This window comes from Lasioglossum baleicum, chromosome 1, assembly GCF_051020765.1.
Source record: "Lasioglossum baleicum chromosome 1, iyLasBale1, whole genome shotgun sequence".
Taxonomy (NCBI): domain Eukaryota; kingdom Metazoa; phylum Arthropoda; class Insecta; order Hymenoptera; family Halictidae; genus Lasioglossum; species Lasioglossum baleicum.
In genome coordinates, this window is record NC_134929.1 from 9,420,226 (window position 1) to 9,440,459 (window position 20,234).

Genomic DNA, 20,234 nt, shown 5'->3' on the forward strand with positions numbered 1-20,234 from the left:
ACTTTTCATTCAACCCTACGGAATGGCTGACACAGGTCGGCTCTCGTAGGGCTGCACGACGGAAGTAGCGTCTGTCCGACGAGACGGATGCCCGAAAGAAAGTTCTCGAAGTCAATTCCGTAATGGTCGGCGTAGCATTGAATTCAATTGAATAATGGCTCCGTCGTCGTTGGGGGGAGGAGCGCGAAAGGCAGCCGCCCCGATCATTATCCATCATTCGGCCGATTATCGTGATATTCCCGCGGCATTCGCCTTTATCGCCCGTTATTCAACGCGTCGAGAGAGTGATACACGCGTGAAAGAAGCTTCGAGACGACGAACTCTGGTCCACCTCGGCTGAACATCTTCTCCTGGAGCCACCTTTCATCCTTTAGGCTTCGCAGAGCTCCTCCATCCAGCATCCTTTTAACACTAAACCTACCACCATCGGTCAAATCACCGGTTCCTGACTTTTTAGTTCACAATTGTTGAAACTGTAAAGATATTCTCGTGGTAAATAAATTATATTTAGTAGAGCATATATTATATTGGGTTGGCAAGAAAGTAATTTCGGTATTTTAAGGTGAAACAGAGCCCAATTTTCTTATCTAAGCAATGAATTTTAATGAATAAGATATTCTCCCTTTTGTTTGATGATCTTCTACCAAAAAGAATAAATAAGAAAATATTTTATTGGTTAAAGTTCATTGCTTGATTAAGGAAATTCGGTTTTATTTCACCTTAAAATACCTAAAGTACTTTCTTGCCAACCTAGTAATATGAACCGCGCAAAGTTCAAATAAATTTAATCTTGTTATTTTTACAAGGCACCGTGTACCGGCTGCTTGTAAAGCTCGAAACCTATTATCAAAATTTCAAATTGTAATTATGCTTCATGTTGGAAAATCAAATTAAAATTATTTTCATTGAAGATTAGAGCTTCGGTAAACTTCTAGTAAATTATGAAGCATCGGAGTTCTAATGATTGTAATGGTAAAATAAATCTTGGGGTTAACAGTGTATCGTCGAATATGTATGTTGATTCGTCTAACGATAAGAAGAGCTATCGTTTTATGCAGAGGAAGAGTATAATCGCACGAACTAACGCAGCCTCTAGTTTTCGAGGGATTAATAATAGAACAACACACGCACGCTAACATAATAAACGTTCTAATGCAGATTTAAGTGCACGAGACACAATGACAGAACACGAGAGAGGCAGAATATGGAATAATGACATTGTATTATACAATGAGCTGCGTATGCGTTCCATTGGAACAGCAGCGGGAAACAAACAGCGCGTGCGTTCCGGGCAGCGTTAATAAATTCGATCTGGAAGAAATTCACGATATTCTGAGATCATTATTAGGGTATCTAATCTCTGTATATACATACAGAGAAAAAGAAAGAGAAAGAGAGAGAGAGAGAGAGACTGTTGCCTCTCTGTGTCACTTAGTTAACAGGAAGTCGGTCATCTCTCACGGTAGCGAATAATATCTTGGACTATGGCGTTACAATTTCATTCGATTTGATTGACGTCTCAATCATCCTCGGTGACATTCAATTACGATAATCTTATCCGAGCGACAATATCTGGTTAACGGAACTTCTTGAGAAGTTCATTGCTGTTCGTTAACCCTCTCGATACTAGTCTCTTCTTTCACCAGAAACAAACCAGTCGATTTTTGTAAGAGTTGTTCCATTGTAAAGCAAACTGCACAGAACTTTTTGAATGCCTTTCATTAAATTCAACCGATCAATCTAAGAGAACTGGATCCAATCCAAAATCTAACAATAGCTCCCGGATATTTTATTTGACAATTATTGACAATTGCATAGACGATCATGTTGGGAATGATTGAAGTCACTTACGAATTAGTGTCAGAAAATGTGGAAATTCAATTTTGTAAATAAGACAACATATGTTAATCGCATCTTTCTCTCTCGAGGTGAAAATCAAAATGAAATGAATTTTGTAAATTTTATAAGGCAACGTATACTCGCTGGTTTTCGTGTCCGGTACGTTTAAACGATTTTTCGTGACGGTGTCTCGCTGCTCGCTGGTCTGTCGCAATCGTCGATCGCGATCTTCGATCTCCCCGTAAAAATCCTGGTGGAAGGACAATCGGACGTCGTGGTATCGGTGCCTCCGGTATCTCCGGCTAGGATCGCTAAGGCAGATCTACCGTTAACGATCGCCGCGCTCCATTAAACACACGGCTCGGCTAATTACCGATTCCCCGTGCCCGCTCTGATTCTCGTATGGGCTGCGCGTTTGCGCGCGATCGCGACGCATATGCTATGCATCCCGGCTCCACCCGATCGCCTCTTGGCCGATCGGCCAACAGTATCAATCCCTCGGATCTAAATATAACCGGTGCGACATCAGTGGCCTGGATCCGATCGAAAGCAAACACGGAAGATTCGTGCCGGGGTAATTGCACCGATCCATGGATCGTTGCCGATCGCGAGCGAGCCGATCCGTCGTGCCACAGCCTCCGATCGATCGTGCTCAGACTGGAATCGATTCTCGGAACGTTCCTCGAACCTCCTCGATATTATCGGCTATATCGAGCTTCGGCGGAAACGCTTTTGCATTCATTAGCGTGAATTTTAAATCTATATATAGATTAATTGCGTTCACGGGTTTTATGGAATTATGCAGGTGAAACAGGAACAATTGAGTTGGTGAGAAAGAGATAATAATTTAAATACATTCGCTCCGAATTTGATTAAAGTTATTGAACGGTGATATACATTTTTATTTAATTTATAGTTGGAACAGTGGACTTAGGAATTTCTTATTAGCTGTATGACTTATTTCCTAGCTATCTTTTTGTGAATTTATTAATTATTTCACAAAGTAAAGGATTAAATTACCATTAAAAAAATAAATAAATCCAAAGGACACAGCAGTGAAATAAAGGACAGTTCTCTTAAGTAAGCGAATGACTGAAGAAGGCCGAAATGTGACAGAGCCTCTATAAAAATCCTGGAGATGAATCCTCTCTCGATGCCATAATCGCAGGCGCGGAGTGGATTCGCCCGATGATCCGCAAGTCAATTCGCCGGCGTAGCTCGCCCGTTCGTTCGCCGATTGATCGTTAAAGGAGAATGTTTTCCAGTCGAACCGTCGCAGGAATTGCGAGCAACAGGAGGGAACTGGGTGTGCCGACGCGTTTGCTTGATCGACAGGGACACGGGAGTAAAAATAAGCAAGCCGTGGGATTAACGGGTGTTCCCGCAGACGAGGAACCTGGCGCCAGCCACTAAATTAGCTGCTTGGACGACGTGCCGCGATGCTTCATTCCTGCCTCGTATTCCTGCTCCTCCTTTTCCTTCTTCCACTTCTTCTTCTTCTGTGGGGCTTTCCGCTCCTCCGTTTCCAGACGGGACCGTGTACGATCGTTCCTGAAAGCATGTGATTAGAGGAAAGTTCAGCGAAAATCTGGAGAAACAGCCTGACAGGCTGGGGCGGGACCCCGGTCGCACGCCCGGAATCCTGTTAGCCAGTAGCCTGGAAAGATAAGCCGCGGCCAATTCAAGGTTATTATGTTGCCTATTAGTAAATTTATCGCTCCCACCTGGATCGATACATTTTTCCCCTGAGTTCTGGTTCTGTGTCATCTCAGCTGCTTGGGATCGAGGCTTGATCCAGTCTTGGGTCATCAAACTTTGGGTTTAATCTCGACTTCGCGTGAACGTTTCGAGTGGGGTGAGGTAGATCTGAGCCTGTTTGAAGCCGAAACTAGTTTTGACTTGATACGGGTCAAAGTTTTCAGTTTAACTCGCCTCTTGGAATGTTCCTTTGGGGATTATTATCGTGATCCGGATCCAGATTGTCTTCTTCGTTCATTTAGTTTTCAGTTGGCTAAACGTGACTGTTGTAATATTCCATGCAGACTATTCTTAAGGGACATCTAGATTGTCTTCTGAATTAAGAAAGTGCATGAAAACGATTAATTTTGCACTCGGAGCTATTTTAACTTGAAAATTAAGCATTTCTACCGACCTAGAATAATTTCATTCTATATGATGTTTTTCTTTTTATAGATATAAAATTGATTTAATACCTCATACAATACTTAAATGTTCAGTAATTGACTAGATACCAACATATTTGACCACTGTCGCCACTCGAGCGCTAAGAGTTAGATAATTAAATCGACACAAGAAGCAGCTGTTGGAGCATGATTATTACTGTTCGATGATGTAAGATGTGTTTGAAGTGCAATGGAATCTCGACGAGTGTTGAAAAGAACGCTCACAGGTGCTCGATGGAGAGAGAGAGACCGACAGCGCACGCGACGGAAATGACATAACCGAAGAAAGTAAAATCGGACAATTTGGTCAGTTGCTCGGTGTCCCGACGGTGTCCTGACCTGCGGCAACATTACGAAACCGGAAACCTTCTTCCTCCATGAAGCGTAGAAGTAGAAATTTCAATTTCCCGATTGACATATTTATCGTTACTTCTCTGAAGTAAGATGTCGCTGAAAAACTAATACTTTTATCTAGTATTATCTGTGGAAGCATTTCGTCTTGAGATACAACGTCCTGAAGAAATGGTTACTCGACGTCTTCATCGTACCGAAGTAATTGTAAAACAGAGCAGCATCTTTAGGCCCTTCCTGTGTTCAACATAGAAAGTTTCTTTTAGCTTGCTGTTATAGCCTAATCCCTGTTACACGCGTAGCATAATTTATACACACACACACACACATCACCGATAGGTACTCTAGCCTCCAGCTTAGCGAAGCAAAGTCATAATTCTAGCGTCTACGACCGTTTATTCTATCTCTCGTGTACAACGTAGGAAATTCATACCTGTTGAAAAAACTCACCAATGACACCACGGCTGATATCTGCAAAGCCATCATCGATGGGCACCACGTCCGAAAGCAATTTTTGCTGGCCGTTTCTTGGCGCACCAAGCTGGGCACCGATCGTCGATGGGAAAAAGACAGCGATTAGCAGCGAAGGAGCGCGCCGTCGCCGAGATAGTTATTCAATAATGGACAAGAATGATCCGTGAAAAGGTTGGTGAACCTGGCGAACGCACGGCAAAACCTCGAAGGCCGAGGTCTCGCAGCTCTGATCCACGGTTGCGCGTCCCTTAGCGACCGGTCGCCGGTTGCTCATCGCCTTCAGGCGCCACGGAGGGTGACTCTTTTTCTTTCTCTCCCTTCTGTTCCCCTCATCCCCCTCTCTTTTTCGCCAGCATCTCGCCCCCCGGTGTCCCTTCATCCCGCCCCCTTCGGCTCCCATTCCATCTGGTTTCTGCAGTCCGGCGGCCGTATACGGGGAGATTCGCTTAGCGTCGATACGGTTTGCTGAACGCCGAGCAAAAAGCTAAACCTGCTCCACACTCCGCGCGCATCCTCTTCTCTCCTTTTTTCCGGCGTGTTGTTCACCGTCGCTCGCTTTCCTCTCTGCTTTCCACCCTCTCCGCCATCCTCCTCCCGTTTCACCCAGGTTCCTCATACAGGACGATCCCATCCCCGCCATCTTGGGACACCGGAGTGCACAGACGTCGCTCTCGTTTTTCCACGACATTGGCAATTTGTTCGACGATGCGCCTTTCTTTCGAACCACCGCCGCCGCGCTGATCGCGGATTTCGGATTGGACGCCGCCGCACCGTGGTTGCCATTTCTAGAGGCAAACGGTGGTCGTCCGTTACCATTTGTAAATGGAACTCTGGCTCCGTGGTCCGAAAGTTCCGATATCTTGTCATTCTACAAAATTCATTTTTTAATGCATCTACAACTTTGCTTGTTACTGTCAGCTAAATACAGATTTTATCAACTTCATTAAACGTGTTTCTCTCTCTCTCTCTGTCTTTCTCTTTCTCGATACAAACCTATTTGCCCGATTGAAAGCTTGTGATTAGAAGCTCATCACCGACAGCGCCGAACGACAAGCCGTTGTTCGTTAATCTCGAGACACATAAATCGGGATTTATATAAAATCGCGTCCCGAGGATTAAATATTACAGTGATTCAATGCGTCAACTCGAAAGTTCTTAGGACCATGGTTCAGGATTATCGAGCGAAAAAGGTTTTCTGCAGTCCTCCCAGATGCATCTCGCCGCAGAACAGGTTCCTAACCGTTCAACAATGTTGCCCGTTCCCCGGCTGCTACTTTTTCGTTTTACTATGATATAAATGTTGCATCGCGATTAACGAGTTTTCGGACCCCATGGGCCCGTCCGCGACGAACTCTAAAACGAACGATAACTCCTAGCTGTCATGGCGGCCCATGATATATGCCAGCTAGGTCCCGGGTTGCTGTTCGGCCCTCGAAAAATACGACGCTGTACCGCGCGAGATCCGCTATGCTGATTAAAAGCCCAGCTCCCCGAGCCTCTGGCTCCGGGCCTCTAGATCTTAGATCCTGATTTTCGATGGTTTTAATCGACGCAACCCGGGAACGGGATCGCTCTGACAGAAAGCTGGATGGTTTCCCTTAACGTTGATCACCGTGTAATTCGAGAATACTGCTGCTGCGTTCGCCGCTTCTCGCTTATCTCAAATCAAATGAGAATTGATTCAGTCTGTTAAGGGCTACCGGGGATCAAATCAAGCGCACAATTACCGAGATCATTTGGTGCTACTCACACATTGGTCATTTAATTTTAATCATGTTTGAGAACCTGTCGTTTCACGCACAACTACGCATCGAATTTCCCCACGATCTTGCACATCGTCAAACAAAGATATGTCCTAACATTGGACCAGACAAAGTGATTAAAGTCGAAAGAGACACTTTGAGCGTGAACGTTCTTAAGACGGATTATTTACATCAGTCTCGATAGAACATTTACCAAGTGGGCCATTATCGTGCCACGTTCGAAGTCGTTATTCCTCCATGTTCCCGCCATTAAACTCGCGGAGGGATGTCTTTACAGAGTACAAGGAAGGATCGACAGTTTATTGCCATTGTATACGGTCCTTACGATCCTGGCTTGTCGCCGGTGATCCTGTTATCCTTTAATAGTAGCTTCGCCTACGAACCTGCCATTCGAGACCTGAGTCCCCTGATTCTCGCCTCGGTGATCCCGAACGAATCTTAACCTTTTACACTCGGAGCTATTTTATCTCGAAAATTAAACATTTCTTCCGACCTAGAATAACTCCAACCTATATTAATCTTCTTCTTTCTATGAATATGAAATTGATATAATATCTCACTCAGTACTTCAATGTGTAGTAATTCATTAGTAATATTGTAATAATGTAAACAATATTCTGAATAATGGTACAACAATTTCTAGTGGTGCTTCTGAGTTGCTGTCAATTGTAGCTTTTTATTTGCTGACGCTAAGTACATTTGTCGACATAAAATATAAAATAAATATTGCTTTTGCAGCCTAAAAAGTTTGTTTGGGAAGTAATTCAAATACCTAATGTAGTAGTATGTAGTATTTATTTATTTCGGCCTTGCGGCCAAGAAATTGGACTTGGTTTACAGATCTCCTATATGTCACCCATCCTTTCATCCATCCATCCATATCCCATGCCATACTCTATGCCTTAATGCCTATAATCAATGTTAATCTATCCTAATGTCTTGCATCTAATATTGCCTCTCCCTCTCTCCTTTTGATTATTTCTTTCCCTTTTTTCTCGATACTCCTGAGCTTACTATTTCTCCCACTCTTTTATCTTGTACTATGTTTTCTATGCTTATATTTATTCTTTCTACACTTTCACAGTCTTCTGCCAGATGCTTTAGTTTCCCCAGGTGTCTCTCGCATATCATGCATCATATTTATTCCCTTCTTCCATATTTCCACATCTTTCTCTAGCTGTTTCCTTCTCCTTTCTCCTCTAGATACCTTGGTACCCTTACTTCATATGTATTTGTATTTATACCTATCAGAGAACCTACATGCCATTATTTTACTGTATTGCCACTGTCCCTGAGTTTGCCTATCCCTCTTCTTCAGGGTCTCGATAATTTTCATAGTTTCTTTTCCTTTCCCAATCAAATACCTAATGATAATTTATAATTTCCAAGAGTGTACCAGCAGATAGTTCTTCCAATTTTTGAGATTCCTCCACGTCGGAGCGTCCCCGTCCCGTGCAATGCTTTCTGCACCCGAATGCAAAAAGCGTACGCGAGCCTAAACTCAGTTTCTGCGCGATCATCGTCGAGGGTTAGCGTCTCCAGGACGTAAGAAAACCTTCGCAAGGTAAACCGGCTCGGTCTTGCCTTAATCGCTGCGTCGGACACTCTGCGGGAGGCAAGTCCGCGGAAAAATTGCAGTCCGCGATTACCCGGTGCCCGAGAACAATGTGCTCTGTTCCGCTGCGATGGGCTGCTGCATCTTTTATCCTCCGCACCGTTTGCCCACTTTTACGACACCATTTATGGCGGCGGGGAGAGAGAAACCCTCGCAGCGATCTTCGGGAACGTGATACACACAGATTAAAAGGCTACTCTATATGCTTCGCGAATTTTTATCCAGCGAAAGTACCGGACCTCTCGCTGGTCGACTGCCATGTATGTTTTCATTGGTACTTCGACTGTATTTGGAAATTTTTAGACAAAGGAGAGATCGGGATCGAGGTTGTTGTGAGCGATCAAGCATTGGGATAACATGGAAATTCAGTGAATTCTTGTATCATTACATTGTTGTGCTGAGAATAATTTATTTAACACGTTCCTTGTCACGTGTATCACCGATAGTACACGTTAAACTATCCATTCAGGCTGCTGGTACCGCTGACATATTTACTTAATGCGCTAACAACATATATTTTATAACAAGTTTAATACTGTAGAATATATTTCCACCAAAAGAATGAGACATTATAAAAAATGCAGTATAGAAGAAAGCACGTAAGTTTGTTTAATTGTCGAACAAAAAAACAGCTCGCCACGGAACGTGTTAATCGATCGGGAAGTTCATTTTTGCCCTGGTTGTGCTAAGAATTAGCTTCCAGAAGATAGCAATCAGGTAGAACTCTTGTTCACCTGCAGCACCATCTGGCCAGCGTAGTATCATCGGCTCTGGACAGTGTAAATCAACGTACAGCCTTGAGGTATTTAAACGGTCTGTTTATACTGAAGACTCTCGGGCCGAGAGGTATACTGAAAAGTCGAAGGCGGAGCGTCTGCGAATTGTTTCTGTCGAACCGTGAGGTTCAAACACAATATCCCATTATTTAGAGCAGAACACGAACGAAGGTAGTAGAGATACAGCCTCAAATAACTTGGTAACTACAAGCTACTCGATTTGATGTTTCTCAAACTATAGCTCGTTGTGAAAAATATATCAAATAATACGGTGGTAAATATTATGGTGACCTTCGAGGTGACCTTTGCTTTTTCAATACGGAACCTACCCCGGGACGAATGCAATGACCTATAACACTTTCGTCAGTCAAGGTCATTGGGTAACATTCGAAATTTAGCTCGACTATTGTAAGATCTCCCCTCTGAAACAGAGTCAATTTTATTTCGCAAGACATAATTGTTGCTTAAATTATGAGTCCATGAAATTGTTTTCTAAAACGTACATACATTATTTCTAATTTGACCTACTAGTTTCCACAGTGAATCTCTGAAAGACACACAAGACATAATTGTTGCTTACTTTACGAGTCCATGAAATTGTTTTCTGAAACGTATATTATTTCTAATTTGACCTACTAGTTTCCCCAGTGAATCTCTGAAAGATGTTAGAGACCTCCTCATTGAACCGATAGCTAAAATTCGGACTCCAAAGTAAATGCGAGCGAAGCTCGATGGATCAGTCTTGTTCAACAAATGGCTGTCGGATGGAGGTCCACATTTATTCGTCTGTTGAATTCGCATTTCCTAAGATGAAGCAAAGGGCGTTCGCGTGTGCGCTGTTTGCCAGTAGAACGACAGTGTCGCTGACAGGACACGATAGTCGTGAGGGTAGCCGCGGTTCCAGGATCAGCGGACCCGTCGCAGGACGTAAGAAAACCTTCGCAAGGCAAACCAGATCTGTCCTGCGTCCTCTCTCTCCCGTTCCCTCACCGTGTCCCTTTCGCGGGCAAAAATTGGCCGCGGTTACCAATCCCGGGATACCGGAGCGCATCAAAGATGCACCGCGGCCCGGTGCATCTCGGCACGATGTCGGGAACGCCATCTCGTTACGCTACTTCCTTTTTGGAAGCCGAGCGAACAGAAGCTAGCCTACCTGTATCCATCGAAGAGGGGCTCTGACACATTGGCGTAGCACCGGGGCCCTCATCTCTACGTCTTTCTTTCCATTTATGCGGAGAATCGAATCGAGCTGTACAAATTTTATTGTTGTATTCTATAGATCCAAAATGGCGACACCACCGCTTACGGAGTCAGTCTGATACGTTCTTTTGTTGGAGACAAAGAAAGAAGTTCTTTCGAATTTACATTAAAATACATGGAGAAGTATGGAGAGGTTTTTGAAAACGTTTTTATCAGAAATCGCGGACATTTAAAGTCACACTCGCAATTTTGTTGAAATATTCTGATCATTCAGACAAACCCCTACGTACCTCTCGAGGCATTTCAATGCAGATTCGAAAGAAATTCCTTTTTTAGAAAAATTACAAAAATATTTGTTCAAGTAGCTTAAGATATGTTGTATACAGTGCTTCAGTCCGATTTGACATTAAAGCGTTCTTTAATATTGAAGAGGAATTGTTTAACCCTTTGCACTCGAGTGCAAAGGCGCCTCTCCGAGTCACCACTAATAATTCTTATTTGTTGCATTACTAAATTTGTATTCAATTAACTACTAAACGTATTTACTATTTTAATAAACTAGTGAAAGCATTGTCCAAGGTATTATATCAGTTTCATATCGATAAAATTAAGAAAATCATATCAAATGGAAATATTTCAGGCCGGAAGAAAAATTCGTTTTTCGAATTAGAATAGCTCCGAGTGCAAAGGGTTAATTGATTGATGTAGTTGGGCCCGTTGCCGTGGCCACGCCCCTTAAGTTGTCGGTGGATCAGCTCCTCGCTAACCCGGGGCCCGTGTTCCAAAAAACCGCGTGGCCGATCCTCTTCGGGGCTCGCTGACAATGTTCTGGCGCCTATGGGCTGCCCCGGCGAAGGCATCCGAGCTGAACCAGTCGATCCTCATCCTCTCTTTTTACACCGGCCGGTCTCAGGAGGAAAAGACACCTCGCGTGCAGCGCGTGCACCTCCCCTTTCGAGATGCCTCCTGCACCCTCCGACAGGTCTATTTATAGATCTTGGGCATTACTCGAGGGGCCCTACGTGTGTCCGTGGGCCCCGTGCGTGCTGGTTCGCGCGATTGTAACGCCGGCCACGATGCACGCCTCGTTTCCCCGGCGAACAAAATGATACCTGGTCTACGGTATTCTCGGATCGCGTCGACTTTCCTCTGGCCAGATCGACCAGTCGATCCACGCGATCGACTTAGATCCTGCTTAACCCTCCGTCGTAGATCCTAAGAAATTTCGGTTACCTCCGTAGAATCACTGAATTATAAATATTTTTTTAGTGCAGCGATAACTTGTGAATTATATTTAGCTAGCAACAACGACCATGCGAATATTTCACCGCAGAACGCTTGGTAGCTTCAAACTGGAGCTCCGCAGTTAAACGGTCAAGAGCAATGACTGATAACCAGCATGCTTTCCCAAAAAGTCAGTGTTATTATCCCAGAGAACTTTCAATAATTAACAAACGGTTAATCACAGTTCACGTTGTCACGATTATCTAAAATTCATTTGTCCTTCCGCTCGCGTAGAGGATGATTCCAATGACAGTCACCGTTGCAAATTATTATTATTAAAAATATTTGATTTCCTCCATTAAATTTCCGTAAAAAGTTTCTCAAAAAATTAGACTTCTGACCCCCTAAGTAGAACAGCCCACTTGCCTTTCCACTTGGCCTTATGTTAGCTAGATACGCACACCTATGCTGTTGCACTTACATTCGACTGACCCTCGTATTGAGAGGCAAACTTAAGCAGTTGCTCGGCCAATAAACCTTGCACAAAAGCATCGGGAGCTTAAGACAGCATTTGAACCACTTCTTACCACCTCCACCACAATTTTCACATCCCTTACAAAGCATCTTTCCGTTCTAGTCTCCAGTCGTCAGCCAGTTCTCGCGTAAGCCACAACATTGTACAGTTCCTACCCTAAATATTGGGTTGGCAAGAAAATAATGTCAGTATTTTAAGGTTGAATAGAGCCCAATTTTTTAATTTGAGCAATGAATTTTAATGAATAAGATATTTTCCCTTTCGTTCGATGATCTTTTGCAAAAAAGAATAAATAAGAAAATATTTTATCGATTAAAATTCATCGTACGAACAAAGAAATTCGGTTTTATTTCACCTTAAAATACCGAAATTACTTTCTTGCCAACCCAATAGAAGTTATTGTAACCGCAACAACTTCATACAGTCATTTACCATTCATCAAAACATCTCACCCTTGACTAATTACCTAGCACGGTTTCAAGTAACCAAGCCAGGAGCGACAGATACGAGAAAAGTCATTTTAGCGGTCTTTTCCATCTACGCACGTACAAAATCATTTTCATTGTGACCCTGACAGATCGTCCGGTCACCGAGCAAGACGGAAAAATGGATCGGCCAAGTATCACGGAAACGATAGGAATAATTGCATAACACGGCGACAGTCTCGCAGGATGTCCCGCGTGGATATCAGTCTAGAAGAGCCGGTCGGTGTTCCTCTTCGTGGCGTGGCCGTCGTCTATTTATAGATTCGAAATATTAGCTAAGACGCGGCCGTGTTCGTGGACTGGTACTCGTTACGATTTCTTGAGATTGGTGCCGCGGTTGGCCTGTCCGCCATCGCGGATCCTCTCCTCTTCTCGTCCTCCGTTCGCGTGTAATTACCAGCGGCGGCATGGCAGTTCCTGCGGGTACCTCTCTTCTGCTACAAAGTGGACCCGAGCGCCGCCAGTCACTATTTATAGATCTTAGATCGTTATCCGCGAGTACGTGAGTCCTGATATCGCATGCGAATGTTGGCCACCAACGAGCCGGAGGGGGATTATCGTGGCTATCCAACAGTTGATTGCTACCCGAGTCGTGTCCCCTTCTCCTTGACTTATCGATTTTCATCGAAATTACTGTCCTCGACGGCCTCGAAGCCGCAGGATGCACTTGCCGAGCCGTGTCTCCTACGAAGACAAGCTGATTAGGGCCGTGCAGGAAGCTCCCTCGAAAGCTGGCCTTCCGAGGCTATCTCGCGCATACCATAACCCTTAAGGGGGTAGACTCGTTCCCAGGATTGCAAGGGTGCGGGATGCGCCTTCTCATTTCTCGATAATGCAAAGATGGGGTTTTTAAGTAGTCACAAGCGTCAGATAAAAGGTCAATCTAGGCTGCAGTAGCTCTCAAAAGTTTACAACAAAGCTGTGACAGCTACGTGTTGCATAAAAATCCGTAATACTATTGTCCGAGTAATACTGCCAGTAAAAATGGAACTTCTAGAGGAGGAACAGTCAAAGACACCAGGACTATATACAGGGCAGTAGAAAGTAATTTTGTGTTATGCTCTCTGGAGTTTTTCGCGAAAGGTGCAAGCACCCCTCGCGTCGCAGGCTCCGAGAATGTCAAGGATAAAGGGTATAAAATTAGAAAGACGTTTTCACAATTTGCCCTTGTTTAAAAATAGGTAGTAGGTTGAAGAAAGATGCCAGGACTGTTGCCAGGGTAGTAAAGAGTGTTCTTTAGCGTTTTTGTGAAAACTGCAGCACCTCTCGCAGAGCAACGCCGAGGATCGGCGGGGAGGACCGTTTTATCGCGAGCACTGTCGAAAGAGGATTTTATTGCGGATTTGCTCGCGCGAATTCCGCCCACAGCAGCGGGGCAGGTTTATAAATAGCCTACGGAGGAGTTTGCACGCGGATTGCAGCACGGGGCGCCTAGTGTCCGATGCCGATTACTCCTGGCGCCAGCGCAGCAGGCTCCTCCTTGCTCCTTTAATGGCCGCCGGTTAATGGGAAGTTAATGTCCGCCGTGTGCTAACTACGCGACCGGTCTTTCTTCCTCTTTCCATGCTTTCCTCTTGCATGGTCGGCCGTTTCCGTTCCTCATTTTTCTACCCGCGATGTTTGCACCCCTGTCTGCTGCTCTTTGTGTCTGCCTCCCTCCTCCGACGCGCTGCAGATCCTCGATTGTTTCTGCAAATTATCCCGTGATCCGCGAAAAACAATCTGGTAGCAATTCATTTGGTACAATTTGCTAAAGCACTCCTCGAATCATGATATTTTAGCTATAGATATTAGATTATAGATTATAGATTTAGCTTTAGAGAATTTTTTAAAAATTTCCGATCGAACCACTAGAAACAGAGTAATCTAAGCTGATCACGCTTTGTGACTCACCCTGTATATTCAACATCAACTAAAAGCTATTGATTCAACGTGGACACACCTTTAGGTCGTTAGATCTTTGAAGATTGAGATGGGATGACCATCGTTTTCATCGCTTAACGTGTTAGATGAAAAGGGTTAAAATACAAGTATCTTGAAAATGATTATTTGTGATGTTACTAAATAGCTACGTCACTGCAACTGAACAATTCAATTCTAAGCTGCTTTTCCTCAAAGTAATCTTCAAGTCTGATACATCAACTCGACAAAAATGATGCAATTTGCGTTAAAAATGTGAAGTCTATTTTGCCTTGAACAAAAGCATTTAAATAAACATTTAGTATATCCTATCTTCGATAAAAATCGAATTTAATTTTAATTTTGATTCACTCGTTCATAAAGTGTTCATTGCACACCAAAGTATTTTACAGTAAATATTACTGGTGTGATATTGAATTAATGGGCTCATATTAAATGGGCTCATATGTGATCGATGACAGCAGTTCTCCTTTCGAAAATAGTATCTACAGAATTAAGTCGTGGAATACCTCGTGGAATTAAGGTTTTTAATATCAATCGCAAGATGCAATTGTGCGTGTTCTTGACATCATTTGACCAAACCGGTTTTACAATATTCATTTGCGAAGGAATTCTATCGCAGATTGAAATATCTTGATATTTTTTCGCAATTACTTTGCTCGTCGAATAAGCGGAGTCGCATTCTTAATTGCACTTTTCATACGCGGGGAATTAGGCATGATTGCGAATGGAACGGTGCGCATTGTGGTCCTTATGATTCATCGCTATCTCGTTGGAAACTTGATCGTTTCGATCGCGATCCTTTTCATTTAGAAACCTATAACATTTTTATCGCGTTCACATTGTAACAAGTTTATATTCTTCAATTAATTCTGCAGGAAGCGAAGGTAAAGATTCTCAGCGTGTGTAAAATTAGTCTTACAAAGATTATGGGAGGATTATTGAAATCTGCAATTTTTACAGACGTTAAAATATAATAAAAAAAACCTCGTAAGAAAGGATTCGATAAAAAAAGTTGCTAATTTTATTACCCTCTTCAGGGACAAACTTTTTCGCAACAAATTACGAACCGAACTTGAGAATCAATTTTTTATATAGGGTAAAGGTACCAGTTATTGGATATTTAGTGACGACTCGGAAGTTGTTTATTAATTTGAAGGCATTCTACATAATTTATTTTACATTATTTGTGATAAACGATTGATTATCAACCTTTTTTCTGTATCGTCAAATTTTTCTGGACGATTTTACTAAAAAACAGAAGAAATATGAACGAAGTTTTGGTCCTATTTACCGGACACAAGAAATTTGTGATAATAGATTAATTAATTAAATTTCTTTATGCCGTAGCACAATAAAATAATTATTTTATTATCCCCTGGTATATCACAGTTTCTTAACATTTTCTATAATCGGAAACGAAAAATATGCGTTGTCTCGGGGAATAAGGTTTTTAACTAATGTTTTCTATATCTTAAACAAAAATTATTGTAATACTGTTCATTTATATACGGAGGGGAAACATCAATTTTATTATTCAAAATAAAGTAATACTAGGGACTTCGTGTTATTTTTATTAACTAATTTTTATTAAATCTAAAAAGTTTCTTTTGTGTCAGATAATCGGGTAGGGCAAGATAACAGGTACCTTTACCCTATACAAGTTTTATTGTCCGTAAAAATCCGCAGTCCAGTTCTGATGAACTTCGTCTTTTGTTATCGTTTACTGTCTATTAAATAAATCTTTTTTTCATATTTGACTTTTTTGATATTGTGTGACTTTTATGGTTATTGGTGTGGCAGTCGACGTGTTAAATGTACATGCATGTGTCAGTATCCTTGAAGAAGATAGACACAGCACTTTTATAAAATTGATGTGATATCCGAAACGACATACGTATAGGTTGTTTCACGCAGTACCTTTCTGAAATACAGTCCTAAAAATAACTCTTAATGTTCCTCTCGTGCGCGGGACATCCTTCAGTAGTTAGTTGATGGCTAATGGTAATGGAAATAAACGAGGCAAACAGCGCGCGTGAAAATACGAGACCGCTGCGATTGCAGACATAAGACACGCGCTCAGTCTATCTTCGGGTTTCCTCTTCGTTCCGTGACATCCGCTCGTCGCGGATTCGATGCATCGTTACGCATCGCAAAATGGTCAATGCCGCAAATCGACGTTTATCGATTCAAATTTAATTACACCCGCCATCCTCATCGATTTTCCTCCTCTTTTTCCCATCTTCCATGGAAATGGGAGAAATAGAATAAGAAACACACACACACGATGTAAAACGTAATTTTAATAAAATATTCTTCAATGGGATGGTTTTTTAAAAAATATTTTATACGTAAAATAAATTTTTAGATTTTCAGACCCAACAAAAACTTTGAACAGAGACGTAGTTCTTAGCACGTTTTATTACCCGTTAAATCTATAATTTGTTTTACCGTTCACAAAGAAGAATTTATTTACATACCAGATGAAGTACGAATTACTTATTCAATGGGAAATGAAGAATAATTGTACAGAGTAATAACGAAACAATCAGACGAGGAATTAAAAGCAGCGAACGCGTATCTCCGTTACAACTTGATAAATAATTCTCGGGAGCAAATAGGTTTGTTGCTCGCGACCATAAAATAGGAAATAACAGCGTTCAATCTATAATTCAACCCAATTACACGATAATGTAAAGCACGTTAATTGCAGGAAGCACGAAAGAAAGAAACGCCCCGTAGAGGAAAGTGTTTCGCGATCCTGTTCACCCTCTGCGATTTTCAGTCGTTCCGAGCCGCGAAAATTCTCACGGGAAATTGGCGGCGGCCTGTGAAAATGCTCTCCACCGTGTTCGCCACAGTTTGTTCATTGCAAAACCAGCCGAGTGGAAAACAGACGTGGTGCTATCCGTAAAGGACACGCCGGTGATCCTTTATGAGCGTTTCACGCGAAACAGAGCCCGACTAGATCTCGTTTCCCCAGGAAACGCTGTCGGCGAGGAGCCGCGATTATGGCAACGGCGACGGACGATCCCGACCGGCAGGAAACCGCGTCTTAGTTTTGCTCTTGGAGTCCAGAAATCACGCGTTTCCTCTTCGCCATTCTCACCATTGTTCGCGAAGCGAGAGACCCTTTCCAGACCGCCATTGTTTTTGTTGTTTAAACGCCGATCGATTCGGTATTCTTTGCGCTTTCTGCATAATTTTGTATCTGGACTACGGTTTACATTTATGTAGGTATTTAATCCTTTGCACTCGGAGCTATTTTAACTCGAAAATCAAATGTTTCTTCTAGCCTAGAATAATTTCATTCTGTATGATCTTTTTCAGGTAAACTTTACTTTACCTTCTTTTCTTTACCGTGTTTGGTATGTAATCCAATAGATTTGTACCCGGGTCGACTGCAGATCGAAGTTTCGATCCTGTAGGATCAATAGTTGAAGAGTTATGCTCGCTTAAAGTTGAGCAATCTGCAGTGTTTTTGACAGGTAAGGGCGCCGCCATATGGGTTTGTAGTGACGGTCGCGCGCCGCTTACCGAGCAGAATAATTAATCAGTTATTAGCGACGGTAAGCGGCTCGCGACCGTCACTACAAACCAATATGTCGGCGCCCTCACCTGTCAAAAACACTGCGGATTGCTCAACTTTAAGCAAGCATAACTCCTGAACCATTGATCCTACAGGATCGAAACTTCGATCTGCAGTCGCCTCAGGTACAAATCTACTGGATTACGTACTAAATACATCATAATTTATAGGAGAAAGGCACAAAACTTAAGTCCTGTAAAGTAAAGAGCAGCCTTTTCATTTTATAGATATGAAATACCTCATACTAATAATGTAAACAATATTTTAAATAATGATACAGCAATTTTAGTGGCGCCTCTCATTGTCAGAATCATCACTCGAGGGCTTAGAGTTGAAGAACGATTAAAACCAACGACGACGCTTTATTTTTCGTTCATCACTCTGCTATTTAATTGTACATATTGTATTTTATTCTGGTCACACTGTGTGTTAGGTTGCTTTCATATTATTGTTTAATATTCTAAAATATCTGTTTAAGAATATGTATGTGTATACTCGCTTTACATATTAAGCAACGAAGTTCAACAGAAGCAACGCGGTCGGTTAGCGATACGAACACACCACGCATTGAAGTCTCCGAAGTGAGACGCGCATCATTATTACTACGAGAAGGATGTAGATGTTACAGTAATATTCTCGCGAATATTTTTGTATTAACTTCTTCCCGAGAATTTTTCTCTTATACAATATTACTCAATCACACAGTGCAATTTAACAAAAAAATATTCTACGAAATTATTATAGAAGTGTTCCGGTCTAGAATAACTCCAAAGTTTATGTTACTCGAAGCTGGTACTCTTTATTATTCGTTAATATTCTGAATATTACTTTTATTTATTGGAAGAATAATTACTAGACTCTGGATCTTTGTGCAAAATATTTAAATTTGAAGTGCAAAATCTGTAATAGCCAGAAATTGAGGAATTAAATGACGATTCCGCTACGTTGGGTCAAAATAGATCCAAATTCGTTCGACGATCAAAAATTCATCACCTCGATCGAATATTTTCTGACTGGGGTAGTGCAAGTCGCACTGATAATTCAGCGAAGTGAAAGAATCACGGTGCTAACGAACGACGCTGAATTTAGCCGAAGCTTCGGTTTGCTCAGCAATTAGGCTAGCCGACAGGGATCCTCGGATGGATAAACGTTCGTGTTCTGGGCGTTGCGTGAATATTTCTTTTCTGTTGATTCGCGTTTTCGTAGGCGAAGCGAAAGGGAGGTGGAAAAATGTCGTTTCGAGAAGCGGCGTGCCGCGGGTTCAACGTCCGCGAATTTTTCACGTCTCGAGACGCGTCCGAAGACGGCGAAGACCGAAGTGGCCATGAAGATAGACTTCGCGGAAGCGACCGTCGTCCGTCGCCGTGAATTTTCTTTATTTGCCGTGAAGTTGTCACTGGATTTTCCACCTCGGAACGAATGCGTCGGACAGCTTTCATGGTTCTTTCGTTTCTTTCTACCTCGGACACTTCAAATGCTTTTACGGACGAACACCCGACTTCGAACGCTCTTCAGGATCCCTGGAGAATCAATCGGTACCTGAAGATTCAATTGAAGTCAAGCTTGATCTCTCCATACGCGAAGTCCGTTGTTGCGATGAACCTGTCGGCTGAGAGAACCGCAAACGCGGAAGCATCCTAGAGATACTCAAAAATTCATGGAACATACATTTAGTAGGTCGTTCGGAAAGTAATTTCGTTTTTCGTGTGCTTCCATTTGTTCGTTAAATCGTGAAAAATCATATAACTCAATTTTTCGTTTATAAAGAACAAAAATTCTACGAGAATGCCTTTAAGAAGAATGTCTTTAAGTCGCCTGAAAAATCGCAAAAGATCATAGAACAAAATGTCATAAAACTTATTACACGGTAAATTACTAACTTACTATGTACATGTTAAAAAAATTGGCTTTCATTTTCCCTTGAGAGAAGCGAAATGACGTTCCGAACGACCTAATACAATCATCTAATAATAAATCGTCTGGGACGTGTTTGTGGTGATTTGAATTTTTCATTCGTGTGCACAATTTGTTTTCAACTGGCCTGGGTTACAAATTACGGTTTCGCAAGAACAGGTAATGACGAACATTGTTGTTAAATATCTAGTTTCAAAACAAAAAAATAATTCCTGCTCGATCGAAATCTTCCGAGCCAACCCTCAGGCTATAGTATCTGAGCTGTAATCCAATCCTATCTCTACCGATCGAGGAGTACTGTTACCAAAAAAGTGTAAGATCATCATCCCATAGATCACAGCCGGCGATCGGACAGGGCGATCCTCG

At 42.4% G+C, this 20,234-nt stretch overlaps 2 protein-coding genes across 11 annotated transcripts in view; one reads left to right on the forward strand and one right to left on the reverse strand.

The window, feature by feature from the left end:
* S6kl (ribosomal protein S6 kinase like) overlaps positions 1-20,234 on the forward strand; it is a 72,505-nt gene that overhangs the window by 44,941 nt on the left and 7,330 nt on the right. The gene's annotated exons all lie outside the window — the stretch shown is intronic.
* Positions 2,686-5,137, reverse strand: LOC143212974 (uncharacterized). 7 transcript variants are annotated; one of them, XM_076432405.1, is made up of 4 exons: positions 4,824-5,137; positions 3,772-3,911; positions 3,564-3,711; positions 2,686-3,390 (listed from the first exon to the last, which is right to left on the reverse strand). In XM_076432405.1, exons 2-3 carry the CDS (start codon positions 3,833-3,835, stop codon positions 3,608-3,610), a joined length of 168 nt encoding a protein of 55 aa, XP_076288520.1. In that variant the 5' UTR covers positions 3,836-3,911; positions 4,824-5,137; the 3' UTR covers positions 2,686-3,390; positions 3,564-3,607. The 7 variants fall into 7 exon arrangements, with proteins under 7 accessions (XP_076288520.1, XP_076288510.1, XP_076288501.1 ...); XM_076432395.1 differs by having other exon boundaries at positions 4,362-5,137; XM_076432386.1 differs by lacking the exons at positions 3,564-3,711; positions 3,772-3,911 and having other exon boundaries at positions 4,807-5,132.

Excerpts from the sequence above, each read along its gene's own strand:
- LOC143212974 (XM_076432360.1), bottom strand. The coding sequence starts at position 3,648 with ATGACCCAAGACTGGATCAAGCCTCGATCCCAAGCAGCTGAGATGACA.